This window comes from Drosophila simulans, chromosome X (genome assembly GCF_016746395.2).
Source record: "Drosophila simulans strain w501 chromosome X, Prin_Dsim_3.1, whole genome shotgun sequence".
Classification (NCBI taxonomy): domain Eukaryota; kingdom Metazoa; phylum Arthropoda; class Insecta; order Diptera; family Drosophilidae; genus Drosophila; species Drosophila simulans.
Window position 1 is genome coordinate 6,918,174 of NC_052525.2, and position 13,498 is coordinate 6,931,671.

The window sequence follows — 13,498 nt, forward strand, 5'->3', positions numbered from 1 at the left end:
GAAAAATAAGCACTTGTTTGTTGATTTTATTCGAGACTTTGACTGGTAAACACAAATGGTAGAAAGTCAACCATGAAATGGGGTTAATTAAAAATATTCTTAAAGGACAGCAAGCTATCACTTTTTAAGTATCTTGAACCCTCGCGATAGAGTACAACCGAATCTACAAAATAGCATCGAAAAGTGCTCAATTTAAGTCAATGGATTTAAAATAAGATCTCAGCCATATGAATATATAAATATTATAGTAATTTGTGCATTTAATTAAAATTATGATAAAGGCATGCAAAATATTTCACAAGCTGGCAGACTTGTGTGTGACCAAGTGCTGTGTAGCATACGTACTTGCATATCAGAGGGTACACATATAGGGCAAAAAAAAAAAAAAATAAATAAAGAAAAAGGAAACGAGGGAAATAAATGAGTGGGGTAATGGAGAGAAAGAAGAAGCCGGGGGAAGAAATTAAAATAAAAATTGCTCATAGCAAAAATCTTGCGCTGTAATTACATCATTTATGCAGGACGAATATGTCGTTTTGTTCCTCGCCTGCAGGACAAAAATACAAAAAAAAAAAAACCAAACCCACCACACAGATGTGTGTCCTGCGCGCCTGCATGTGTGTTGGTGGCTGCCGGCAAATGCCTTTCAAATAAATACGAAACGGTCAGCGGAATAATAATCAGCAGTCGCGTCTCAGTGTCTCAGATATATATGTGGATATATATAAATACGTATATAGATATGTATATATCTGACAAGGAGACACGTACTGCCAACCAAAGGAGGATAGTGTAAAATTGCGGGAAATAGGATAAATACATAGCAGAGTACCAGAATAGACAGATCAACGTTTCGGTGGACATAACCAGGAAACGGATATGAGCCTTTTTAAAAGCTCTAGGGATGATCACAGGTTACAGAAAATATTGAAACTTTTTGAATATAAATACGTAAAATGTGATCATTCTTCAAAAGTAAGGGAAAGCGAAATCTAAAGATGGTTAAATCAGCAACTCCTTGATTTGTATGTTTGCATTGCTTTGGGAGGACTGCTTGCACTCAAGTTCTTGACTGCTTGCGAGCAGATGCAAACGCTGGCCGATGGGGGGCGCTACACTCATTATTAACTGCTGCTGTCACGCCCCCACCGCCTCTTCGGTCGGCACACATTTAATATGAGAAAATGGTTTCAATTTTTTATGCGCTCACTTTTCTATGCTTTGCTAAACACACAAAAAACGCATAATGCTCGAGAGTGTCCTGTAAAAAAAGGGGTTTTGGTTGGGACATAAGGGACGAAGGGGAAGGGGTCTATTCGTGCTGATGTCGCTGCGATACTTCCGCCAAAGTGGCGCAAACAGTTGCAAAAAAAATATAATATTATATATCAGCGTTGCGATTGCTGTCCGGTTGTCCGCTGCTCCTTCTCATTTTTTTTATAATTCTTTTTACACATTTTTTTTAGCCCATGCTAAATGTACAACCGAAATAATGTACGAGTATTGTGAAAAAAATCGTATATATTTGGGATAGATGCATGTGTGCATATGAATGTAAAAGAGCACTAATTTTGTAAGGACACGCTCTCCCTTGGACAACGGACAACTCACGTAGCAAGCAGGAGAAAGCACTGTAGAAAAAAAGCACGAACAATTAATTACCGAAATACATCTTTGGTACATTATAGCTTAGCTAAAAATGGTTGGATCATTAAATGTTATCACATGCGCAACTCAGGGCATGCACAAATCGTATCTAAAGTCAAGAACTAGTTGCATATGTTTTGAACAAGTTTTCGTTCATTTTTGACAGAAGTCGCAACATTAAAATTGTGAGAAAATTCCAACAATTAAATTTTAAAAGTATAATGTAGACTCCTAGATAATTAAACTGTTACAAGTCCAATTTCGGGTCACCCTAATCCAAGAGTATCATAACTCGGCTAAAAACAGTCGGATCATTGAATGTTATACCTTCCGCAGCTCTGCACAATAAGTACTTTCATGTGGTGCCAATATCAGAAAACAAAATTTTTGGTCAATTTTTTTTTATATTTTTTATGGGGATAGAATAAAAAAGAAAAATGAGAAAAAAATTTCAAAAAATCGAAATCAAAAGTTTAAATACAGATTTTTAGATAATTAAATTACAAACTTTTAGAGGTATGCCACATTGAAATCGGAAGTCAATAAAAAAAGTTATGGGTGTTAATATCTTGCTTCAGGATACTCTAATACAAAGCCAATATTAATATTCTAATTAATTTTTCCGAGTGCAAAGCGAAGCATGTGGTACATAAGTAGACGACGACTAGGACGATGACATAAAAAACGCCTGGCTAAAAAAATAGAAAAAAAGACACCAGGATACACTCACACACAGTTGCGTATGCTAAATGGCCAGCGGCCCTGGGTTTTGGTCATCGTCATCTCTCCGTGGCGTACAAATGACGGCTTCCGCTTGTGCATATTAAGCGTGAAGGATAATAATTTTACACACACCACCCACACCCCACAACCCATCCACCAAGTAACCCACACATAAAGCATAGTCCTCACTTTTTTTCGGTTAACAAAAATGGGTATTAATATTACTTATGGTTAAATATATGCGAGCTGTACGCTACGTTTGTCTGCGGTCGTTGTGAAACAGGAAAAGAGTAAGTATTTCGAAGTCAGGGGGAAGAATGCAAATAGATAGTAACTTTTTAGATTAAACACAGGCGTTTTCTATTTAGGGAAAATTTGTTTTATTATTTGCTAAGTTTGGGGTTCACTTTAATAGTTAAGAAATCTCCGCAGGGAAATAATCAAAGTATTTTAATGAGGCCGGACGGCAGTTTTATTCCTTTATAGGTACAGTTGTGCTTTCAAATATTAAGAACCGTCTTGGCCAAAAGTTCTTCAGGTGGAAATCAAGCCTTCCTCCTGTTGCTGCTGCTACTGCTGTTTAACCAATTCGAAAATGCTGCAGCTAATCACATACAATTCAATTCGTTTTACAATTTCAACTAATTTCCATTTCAATTAACTTGCTAAAATGTAATTTAGCAGGACTAGCAGGCCAGGACGAACCCATCTAGAATCCAGGTGGTGAGCTGGCCGAAAACCGCGTGCAAACCGTTCGGAAGGAGCATGACCGACTGAGGACGAGAAACAAGGACGAAAAGGACGATGTTGCAGCGCTGACAGACAGTTACAAGCACGGGACACATGTGCTCATAATAATAGAATATTACACAAAGGTTCTACAACATTTGAAAGCGGAATGCAATTCGCACACTAGAATTCCAGGTGAATTCCAGGTTAAAATTACTTTTATTTTTATAAACGATTTTTACTTGTGCTTGTGATACTTGTAATAATGATGCGTCATTTGTTCATTAAAAATGTGTCATCATTGATTTTCTCTTTAATTTTAGTCTCTAAACATTTTTTTGAGCTTTTAAAATTTGTACTATTATTTTGACCGCAACTGCGGTCGTACACATATAGCTGAAGGCAGAAATCTGTGCGGTTGGTATGCGCTCAAAATCGTAATTGGACTACAACTGTAAAATCAAACAACTGACTCGACGGATAGACTGAGTGGGAGGATTGGATGGTGCTAGTGGGCGGCGGGTGGTCGCTACTTGGTCAGACAGGTGCAGCAAACTGCCGCTACCACATTGCTCCAGCCTTCTCCATCCGCTTTCACTGCTGCTCACTGACGAACCTGACAAAGGCATAAACGAATCATGCACATGGCTGAATTTTCGTCCCAGCCGACCAAGGAAATTACTGATGGACCTTTGGATGTCCTATGCTAATTACTATATTACTATACCAATTTCAGTATAAGATTATTTTAATATTGTTTTAAAATTAATCGCAAAAGAGTGTAACTAAAACTATGAACTTTTCAATAGAAATTCGACATCCAGTTCAGTTCAGTGGGAAACCCAGTTATATTTTGGGCTTTCAGCCATTTCAGAAAGTTATATACCCCTTGAAAAGATGCTTAATAAAAAACAAATTTTTAAATCTGAAATTTATTCTATTTCAGCTTCAGTTTCATTTTTGGACTTCTCCGGCGCAACAGTTTGAAAATGGTTATTAAGTTGGAGTCTCATAGTTTTTCACTGATCAACAAGCAGTTGGTTACTCAAACCAAGCAGTGCAGCCAGGATAATTCCTGGGGCTCCTAGAGTGGTGGCAGAGCCGGGCAATTTCAATAAATCAACAAAATTTTGCAAATAATTCAAAAATTTGTCTTCAACTCATTTGCGAGCACATTAAAATGCACATTTCACAATTATAAAATTTATGAATCCTTTGTGTGTGACTGTCTGCCCCTCTCTTATCCTCTTCGCGTTTATGTATATTTATGTCAGAAATAAAAAAAATAAAATATAATAAAGCTCAGAGGGGAATGGGCGCCAAAAGTTTATTTAACCGTTAAAATGGGCAAAGCAATGTCTTGCGCAGGTGAAATTTTACGTGTAATAAATTTTTTGGCTTTGCCCAGAATGTTACAACGAAAATTGGCGGGCGGTTGTTTTGGGTGGAAGGATATAGGGGAAGGATAGTCCCAGACGAAGCAACGGATGCGCCCGTCCGCCAAAGTTACGAACGACAAATTTTAATGCGGCTCGGCTTCAGGAGCGAAAAAGCCCTGAATGTCGAATGGTGACCTCGCAAAAAGAAATACAGGGTTGCCAACGTATTCGATGTATTGGAGGATGTATTAGAAATATGGTGGTCAAAACGTAACATCAGATTACTTGATAGTTTTATGGAGAGTGGTTTCTTCGCAAAAACATCTTCAAGACCTATGGGCTTTAAAAATATTATTGATTTTGCTGTTTGGTATATACAACTTTTTATCATTGATCAATCAATTTGGAACAAAGGTACAGTCGCGACCATTCGGCTGCCTCGACTTTGGTTTTCCCCAAGAAATATGAAAAGTCAAAGTTTCTACGGCGCTGGCAACGACAACGCCAGCAAGCAATGACAATGTTTCCGCTGCGAATAACTTTTGCCCAAGGATTTATAGTTGAGCGAGTGGGAGAAGCAGGAGCTAGATCCTCGGAGCTTGGCTAAAACCGAGTTGTCATAGCGATGGAGCAGCAGCACATCCATAGGCAGCGAGCTTCAGCTCCTGCCAAAAAGGCAGCAGAGATGGGGAGCCAAAGGACTCAGGACTACGTGTGCCCGCCTCGAAAGCCATTTGTGCTTAATTGCGTGTAGGGCAACTAATGAGCGGAGTTATATACCCAACCAGGAGTCGTAACTGGCGGCAAGGACACCCGGGGACACCCAACTGTTTATAATTTTTACGAAAATGCGAAAAAGAAGCACACGGCTCGCACTCCTGCGCCGCCTGGCAAATTTATTTGTAGCGCTGCGAAAATATTTATATTTTCTTCTTCAAATAAAATGTAACATTAATTTGCAAATGAGGGGCGGGCATATTCTGAACTTTGCGCCGTTTGAATTATGCGTGCCAAAGGGTTTGCCAGTTTACCACTTTTACCGGCCATTGCCAAAGAGTCTGCTGAAAGGCCATTAAGCGCGAATTATATTGGCCGAAAAAGTGTTGTAAATTGCCAGACAAATGACTGGCCAAGGTGTTAATATTGATCACGATTTGGGGTATGGGGTAACGACTTTAAACTCCTTTATCTTGGCTTAAGGACGCGTTTACCAAGTAAGAGTCTAACAGGAATTATATTATTTAAGGTGTTTTTAAAAGTAATATAAATCATAAAAGAAATTTGTTCAGACGCTTCAATCTTTTTAGCACTATGTAGATACAAATAGAGCTTGACTGTACTCAAAATGGCGACGACAGCAGCGCAACATCGAATCCGGCGGATGGAACCCAGAACTTGCGGTCACTGATTCATGTGATCCCCATCCCGAAATGGGATGGAAACAAAAAAATAACTGGCTATACGTATAATGTCCGAGGATGGGGACTTAAGCAGCTGCTGCCACTGCTACGGGAACCTTCTTACGAATGTAATTTTTATTTACACAATTTTAAGCTAATATTACGTTCGAGCCACGCCCCAGAATATCCGAGCTGGAATACAAGAAAAAACAGAAGCTGAATCCTGCAAAAGAACCAAAAGAACAAGAGGGCAACAAACAAAACGCGAGACGGACAGAAAAAAAAGAAGCGACAGAGAATTTGTCCCAAAAAAGGATTAATGAAATAAAATTATCTCTTTTTCGGCGTAACGTGAGCCACTGGCGAAGGGGATGGGGGAATGAAGGACCTTGTAATGCGCCACCCCCTTTCTGTGTACTCCGCTTTTTTTATAATAATGCCTATGCTTGCACAGGAAAAAATATTTCTAAATATTTTTGATTAAGAAATATGTTATACGAAACAAAAATCAGTCTTTTGGCCACTTAAACTTCACTATAAATTTATCTAATAACAATGCATATTCCAAAAGCAGGTTTTACAATAACTTTTCGATTTGGTGTATTATTTGATCCTAATTAGGTCTCAATTTCAAAGATGATTTTGTAGTGTATACCCCCTTTCCATTTCCTTTACCATAGCCCTTATCCTCGCCTAACTCTTTTTCCTTCGCTCCGTTCGCTGGTTTTTTAAGGAATTTTTTCGCGTAGTATTTGTCATGGGCATGGGGCTGATAAAGACGGGTTTAGGGGGGGTGTTGGCCTCATCAAGTGGGAACACGTACAAATCTTTTGTGTACCGAGGCCTGGCCGAACTGTATGGCCATCTCCCTCGCTTAAGTTAACGTTCAAAGTGCGTGTCTCTGTAGATAAATTCAGCCTCTTTTTTTTCCGTTTGCCTTGGTAATTCTCATATTTTAACATTTTTAAATGCATTCAAATTAAGCAGAAAGGGTGAGGTCGAGCCTCAAAAGGGTTGCACATACAAAAATTGAAGAAAAAAGCGGAAGAATATGCCTAAATTGCATATAAATAACAGGGGCGGAAAAAAGAACTTCTATTATCCGCAACATTCCATTCCAGATGTTCTACGGATCGACGTTAATTGGCTGGTTTGGGGATTATTTCGCATATCCAGCAGCTGCTCTTTTAGGTCACATACTTTTTTAATTGGTTGGGTGGTCGCCCAGAGGTCCAGATCATTAATTTCAATAAATTTGTTTGGTTCAGATTTCTAGATGTAAACTAGAAGTCTAGATGTAAAACAAAAAAACACAACTAGATTCCTTTTCATCAAAATACATTTGTAGGTAAATCCTTTTTTCTACCTCAAATTTTAAGCGTCAGCAATTAAGAATCTTTATGTTTATCCAAAATCCTTTAAAAGCCCTCCAGCCACTCCATTGCCAAGCCACCGAAAACGTCTGAATTCCATTTCGGAATTAATTCAATTATGCACAAATGTCATGATGAAATTGTGGTTGGATTGAAATTTTCGCTGACACATAATGGTTAAATGGCACAACGAATTCACCTGACCTCATCCTAAATGCACCCCATCCACTCATTTGTCCAAAAATCTTGGAGGAGCTCTGGCAAAAGTTGATCAAACAAAGGACATAAAGATTTGAAAAACTCGCGCATCATTTCAGGCAACCAAATGGCCTCCAACATCTTATTACCACCTTACTTGCCTCTTTTCACGACCTTACTACCTTTTCATCAACCAGTGATGCTCTTTTCAGCTTAAATTGCTATTGCAAAATAGTCACCGAAAGAACTTTAATTTTATTTCATTCAAAAATAGGCGGTCGGTAATTTTTGGTTATTTTCGAAATACATATATCAGTTCGTCAGTTTTTAACAAGGTTATGATAAAACGAAACGAAAACACGAGTTCGTAAGCATCGGTTGAGGAACGCATCTCTAACATATCTGAGCTACCACCTCTCTTTCTACCAAGTCTCTCTTATCCATTCTTTGTAGCCACCATTCAGCTCCTTAAGTCGAGTCCTTGGCTTTGGCTAAATGAAATACATAAATGTCATTCATTCATTTATGCAAAACTTGTAATAATGACAATCGTCTTAGCCAACGAGACGACGAAAACTCCCGGCTAAGGAAGTGAAGATGAAGCCCCCACAAAGCTCCTGTGAACTCCCTAAACAGCCACACCCTTTCGCTGACGCGGACCGAAAATCAACGCAAAAATAAAGAAGCGAAAAAACAACAACACCAACAAAAACCAATGAAAATGAACCAAAATGAAATGAAAATTTTCTGTTGACACCGAAAGATTTTCATGGCAAATGCCTGTCAAAAATTTTGTGTGTACGCGCGCGAAAAATTTTTCTACCAAGGTAAGCGAAGGGGCTTCCATAGCCCCATTTCTCCAGCACCCATCATACCCCTTCTACAGCACCTTCTTTGCCCCCACCCAAGCACCTTATCACGTTGTTGTTGCTGGGCGGTAATAAAATTCTTAATGTGCCATTAAATCCTTCCACTGGCAACGTCATCAGCGCGTCATGACTTTTGTCGTCGCCAAAAAACCAAAGAAGATGCTGGTGGCCGGGGAAACCCCCGAGAGGAGCGCCCTGAAAAATTCCGAATGGGGGGCACGGGGTAACCTGGACCTCCTGACTGAAGTTGTCTTGGAATTCCGCCAGGCGAATGAGGAAAATCTAACGAAAATGTTCGCTACGAAATGGCACGTAAATAAATTGCGAAGATTTGTCGTTCTCTCTTCTTTTCGGTAAGAAACGATGATGGGAAAATTGCGAGGGAAAGCCCCCGACCATTTTCACCTGCCCTTCTGTGTGGTTTTCTTGGCTGTCAGCGAGCCAACTGAAAAAGGACAACAAATGAGTTAACATTTTGGTGGATAACAATTTTCATCACCCCCATCCACCCACTGTCATTATGATTATTGTCATTTGGTTGAGGTGATTCAATGCATTTAGATTGCATAATTAAGTTATATCCAACAAGAAAATGCTCTCTTTTGAAATTCCACGTTGCAGATCGATGGAAGTAAAAGAAAGGGTTTGTCCTGTACATAAAATTATGTTGAAAGTGACAAAGTTCTGTTGGTATTAAAGAAAGAAAGATACAATATTTCATACAACTTTTATATATAGTTTCGTATCCTTTGAAAAAACATTAAATAAAACCGTTTTTTCGCCCTAACTTCAACTTTGCCCCCTCGAGGCGCTTAACCTCTTTTTTAAACATTTTACCATTTTTAATTTTAATTTTGTTTTGCCCCAAGAATTTCGATTGTTGGCGGCCGCCCCACGAGTGTTTAATATTTCCCCACAACAAAAGCAGCAGTTGGATGGCCACTTGTCGATATTTAACATAATTGTGCCATTGTTCAGAGACCACGCACATATGCGAAATCAAAAAGAGTTCAAGTGTCAACGTTTAAGTCCAAAAAGGGTGGCTCGAAAGTACCAGCTCAGGCAGTTAATGGTCGGCAGTAGTGCCCGTGTTCAGTTGGATTTTCCCAGGCGGATGTACTGCCACAAAATTGCAATTGCTTCAAGACCTGGTCCCTATAATTATACTCACATACATGGGGAAATGTATGTGAATTTTGCTTTGTTGTGGAAAATAAAGGGAATTCGGGAACATTTCAGCGATTTTACGCCACAGGCTTAAAGTATTTGCTTGTAATAAAATAAATATTTGTGACTTACCAAAATGGTTGAATACCTTTTACGAATGGCACAAGTTTATCTGAAAATATAAAATAAAATCATTATATAATCATATAAGATAAGATATACATATATATTGATGAGATATATCTCTCATTATATAATCTTCCTAACGAAAGTTACATTTCCTGGAATTAGATAGCCTTGACTTTTGTGTTACTTTGCCTGTCAAGGCATTTGGCAGAGACTCAGAGATTTTCTCATTCAGTCTTAGAAATTTCAACCGGCAAGACCGGACTCTAAATCTTACCGTAAAAAAGTTAACTAAAATTCAAAATTTTACAAACATATGGTGAAACAAGATTTTGTAAACAAAATCATTTGTATATATCTAGGTACGTTTTACGATTTTGGAATCGCGGAAATGTTACAAAAATTTTCTGTGTGGGCATTACGTCCTGAAAAGTGATATTTATTTCTAGACATAAAAAGCGTAGAGTTTCAACAAAAAAAAAAAAAAAAAAAAAAAACGTGTGCGTCGTATAATAATTTCGTTTTCGTTTTCGGTTACAGAATCATGCAGCGTTCGTCTTATCCTCTACGCCACATTGTGCGACCCAGCTTGACTGGGCTTTTAGGCGGCGGATGGATTGACCTCCGAAGGACTATGGCCTCAGATTCGTGGGGACGGGGTGACGGCAATAACGATCCCAAATCGCCAAAGGCTGGCGTTCCGCGTGCCAGTGCTACATCGACGGTGATGAGTAATGCCAGCTCCTACTCGCGTGGCGTTAACACTGGTGCTTTCGAGCGACGCATCAATCGGGAGGATAATATGTGGAGGGATCAGAGCTATATCGATACAAAATGGTTAAATCCTCGCGATCCCACTGCCTATCGACCGAATTTCCGTCCAACAGAGCCGACATCGTTGCGCAAGCAGTTCATGCGCAGTCCGGATGAAATATCCCGTGAGGTGATGGGTCGGGATTGGGAGGAAACGGTCAGGACCTATAAACGCAACGTCCGGAGCAGACACAGTGTGGCGCAGACAGAGGAGCGGCAATCTGCGGATAACACACGTAATCGCCAGCAACATTTGCAATTGCTGCACATGCAACACCAACAAGAGCAGCAACAAAAGCAACAGCAACAACAGAAGAAAAATCAGCAGCAGTACAACCATTGGGGCAGGAGTGTGGAGTCCCCCGAGGATGAATAATTACGGCCCGAGATCAATAGACTTCAGCCTAATTCTCCCAATATATCACACATATTTATATATTATATATATATATATGTGTGTATATCCCAGTCAAGCAGAGTTGAACTCCTAACAGTGATTCATATCTTAATTCCGTCAGAGTTAACATTTGTTAAGTTTGTTCAGATGTTGATAGCAAAAGTTGAGGGCTTGCACAACGAGATTCTATCATGTAAATCGAATCACATGATCAAAGATATGATTTTTGGAAATATATAAATCTTACGTATTTTTAAAAAATAGATTTTTATTATATAAGTATATGTAGAATTTCGGCTATTTGGGAAATATTTTCTAATTTGAAGAGACTGCCGGGATAATCTGTGCGTGTACCGTAGACTAATCATCCCCGTAATGTCCTCAAAGCTCGCCCTGTTCCCAAAACTCTACCAGGTGGATTACCTACGAAACATAAGCGGCATCATGAACATCGTCATCCTCATCAGGCACGTTCGCTTCGGTACGCCCATTCGGTTATATTAAAACCATTTTTCGCTTATTACCAAAAAATTTAAATATTTTGAAAATAATAAACTGCGGGTGAGTTACTAAGTGGCAGCAGTGACGCCCACAAAAAAGCAAACAACGTCCCCACTCCAAAAGGAAATGGTATTTGGATTGGGCGGCGAGGCAGGTTGATGGGTTGGCGGATGATGTTTCGTGGAGGACGGTATCGTCATCAGCATTTGGTATCATCAAAATGATGCTGCTCCTCTTCCCACCTTTGTCCCACACAGTCCTGGCCATTACTAATCCTCCAGCCCAACCGAACCGAACCCGAAATCCAAGTAACTCTGTACTCGAACAACACTGAAAGTCCACCCACACCACCCAGCCACCCACTGCTCTGCGATATCAGCACCGCCTCGTGTTGATTGTCGCGCGTTGCCATCAATGGGAACCCCCTGCTAGCCACCGTCACTGACTTTTCCTCAAACTCAAGTCGTTGCCCCTTTTTTGTGGACCCCCCTTTTCTAATGAGCATCATGCGTTCGTCATCATCATAATGATAATAACCAGAGGCTCGCAAACGAACAAAGGGGTTCCACTGAGAAAATATACCCAAAGACAAATCTTGTTTTTAATATAAATTGAAAACCCAAAAAGAGGAAGAGAAAAGAGGAAAAAAACGTTTTTTTTTTAAATTAATATAATTGATAGATGTCAATTTGATATGTCAATTTTAATTAAAAATAATACAAAATACAGAATAAAGCTTTGACCACCCCTTTCTCGGCGCCTCTGTAAAAAATGATAATGCTGATGGTCCTGGTGGTGTGCTGCCATCTCATAGTGTCATATTTTTATGATTTTTATGTTAATTCGGAGCCAGCGACAACGTCGCGGTTGCCAGTTCTCGAAACCATCGGCCATCTCCACCCTTTCGGCAGACTCCTTCTTCTTTTCGCCAAATGCTTTTTAATCCTTTTAATGAAAATTAGTTCCTCTCAATAACATTTAATATATTTTCCTTTGCTTTCGGCTACTCCTCGTTTCTATCTCCGCGTGCCCGTTGTTTTCACAGGCATTATCATAATTTCTGTTTGCAACCCTAAATCAACACTGCTGGTTTTTTGGGCTCCCTCCCACCTCAAACCAGTTCGATGAAGGGTTACTGGTCCAGTCCATTTTCGGTGGTTCACCGGATACCAGGATTTTCAAGAGGGCGGCTGGCTGGGATGGCACACGAAGATGCTACAGACAGACAGGAGGAAACTCCATTTTTGGCATATATCACAAGGTGATAACCTAACCCACCCATCCATCCACCCACCCAGCTACCACAACCAACCCATCCATAAACCCATAACCCCATAACTCCCCGCCTCTTTGTCTTTGACCTTTCGCGCGTTTGATTTCCTATGCAGCGTTAAATGGCATTCTGGTCCACGTGGCTTTTCCGCGAGCTCGGGAAAATTGAAAACCCAAAAGCAGTAAAACTTAATGGGCGTGGCGAAGGTGTTTGCCGTCTCAGTGCCACTACGTTATCGATAATCTATAGCAGTAATTGGACTATTACGGTGGTTGTGTTAAAAATTTAATTTTTAAGTGAATGTATATAGTATTTAAAGTTTAAGAGAAACTGTTTGAAATCGTATTTCTGAAATTCTCTTGCATTTTCGAAACGTATTTGTTGAATTTCTCCTGGGCCAAACAGGGCGCCATAGACACTCCGCATTAACTATGCGAATGATGCAGCCATAAAGAAGTTCATTAGATGCCAAAAACAGCGGGGAAATGGAGCTCCGTGGAGTCCATGGTTCGATAGACAAAGGACGGCATCTCCGGGAATATTTTGTTCATGCATTATAATCATTATCATTATTAGCATTATTGTCAGCCAGGACGGACGAATGAACGAACGGGCGGACGGGCTGGTGGAGCAGCAGACTCAGCTGAATTATGCAATGCAGTCCGGGGGGAAATGGGGCGTTTGGGTACTCATTTTCATTTTTAGCGATGGGAATGGTGAGAAAACCCAACTCGTTCATTTCGTTTTCGTTGTCAAATGCAAAAATCGCGAGCCGAAAGGCAGCGCTTCCTTTTCCTTTTTCCTCTTTCCAGTGCTGCGAAATTTTCCAAAAATTCTATTATTATTAATAGAGGCGAGGGAGAGTGTGAGCGGGAAAAGTCGGCGGCATTGAGCGAGGCGACC

The 13,498-nt window shown here is 40.0% G+C and overlaps 1 protein-coding gene across 1 annotated transcript; it reads left to right on the top strand.

Annotated features, from left to right (window-relative positions):
• Positions 1–9,814: 9,814 nt before the first annotated feature.
• Positions 9,815–10,809, top strand: LOC6725359 (PH domain-containing protein DDB_G0275795). The gene is made up of 2 exons (XM_016173573.3): positions 9,815–9,973; positions 10,152–10,809. Exon 2 carries the CDS (start codon positions 10,156–10,158, stop codon positions 10,798–10,800), a length of 645 nt encoding a protein of 214 aa, XP_016038414.1. The 5' UTR covers positions 9,815–9,973; positions 10,152–10,155; the 3' UTR covers positions 10,801–10,809.
• Positions 10,810–13,498: the final 2,689 nt, after the last annotated feature.

What these genes read in the sequence shown, in the direction of transcription:
- LOC6725359 (XM_016173573.3), top strand. Translation starts at nt 10,156, where the DNA reads ATGCAGCGTTCGTCTTATCCTCTACGCCACATTGTGCGACCCAGCTTG.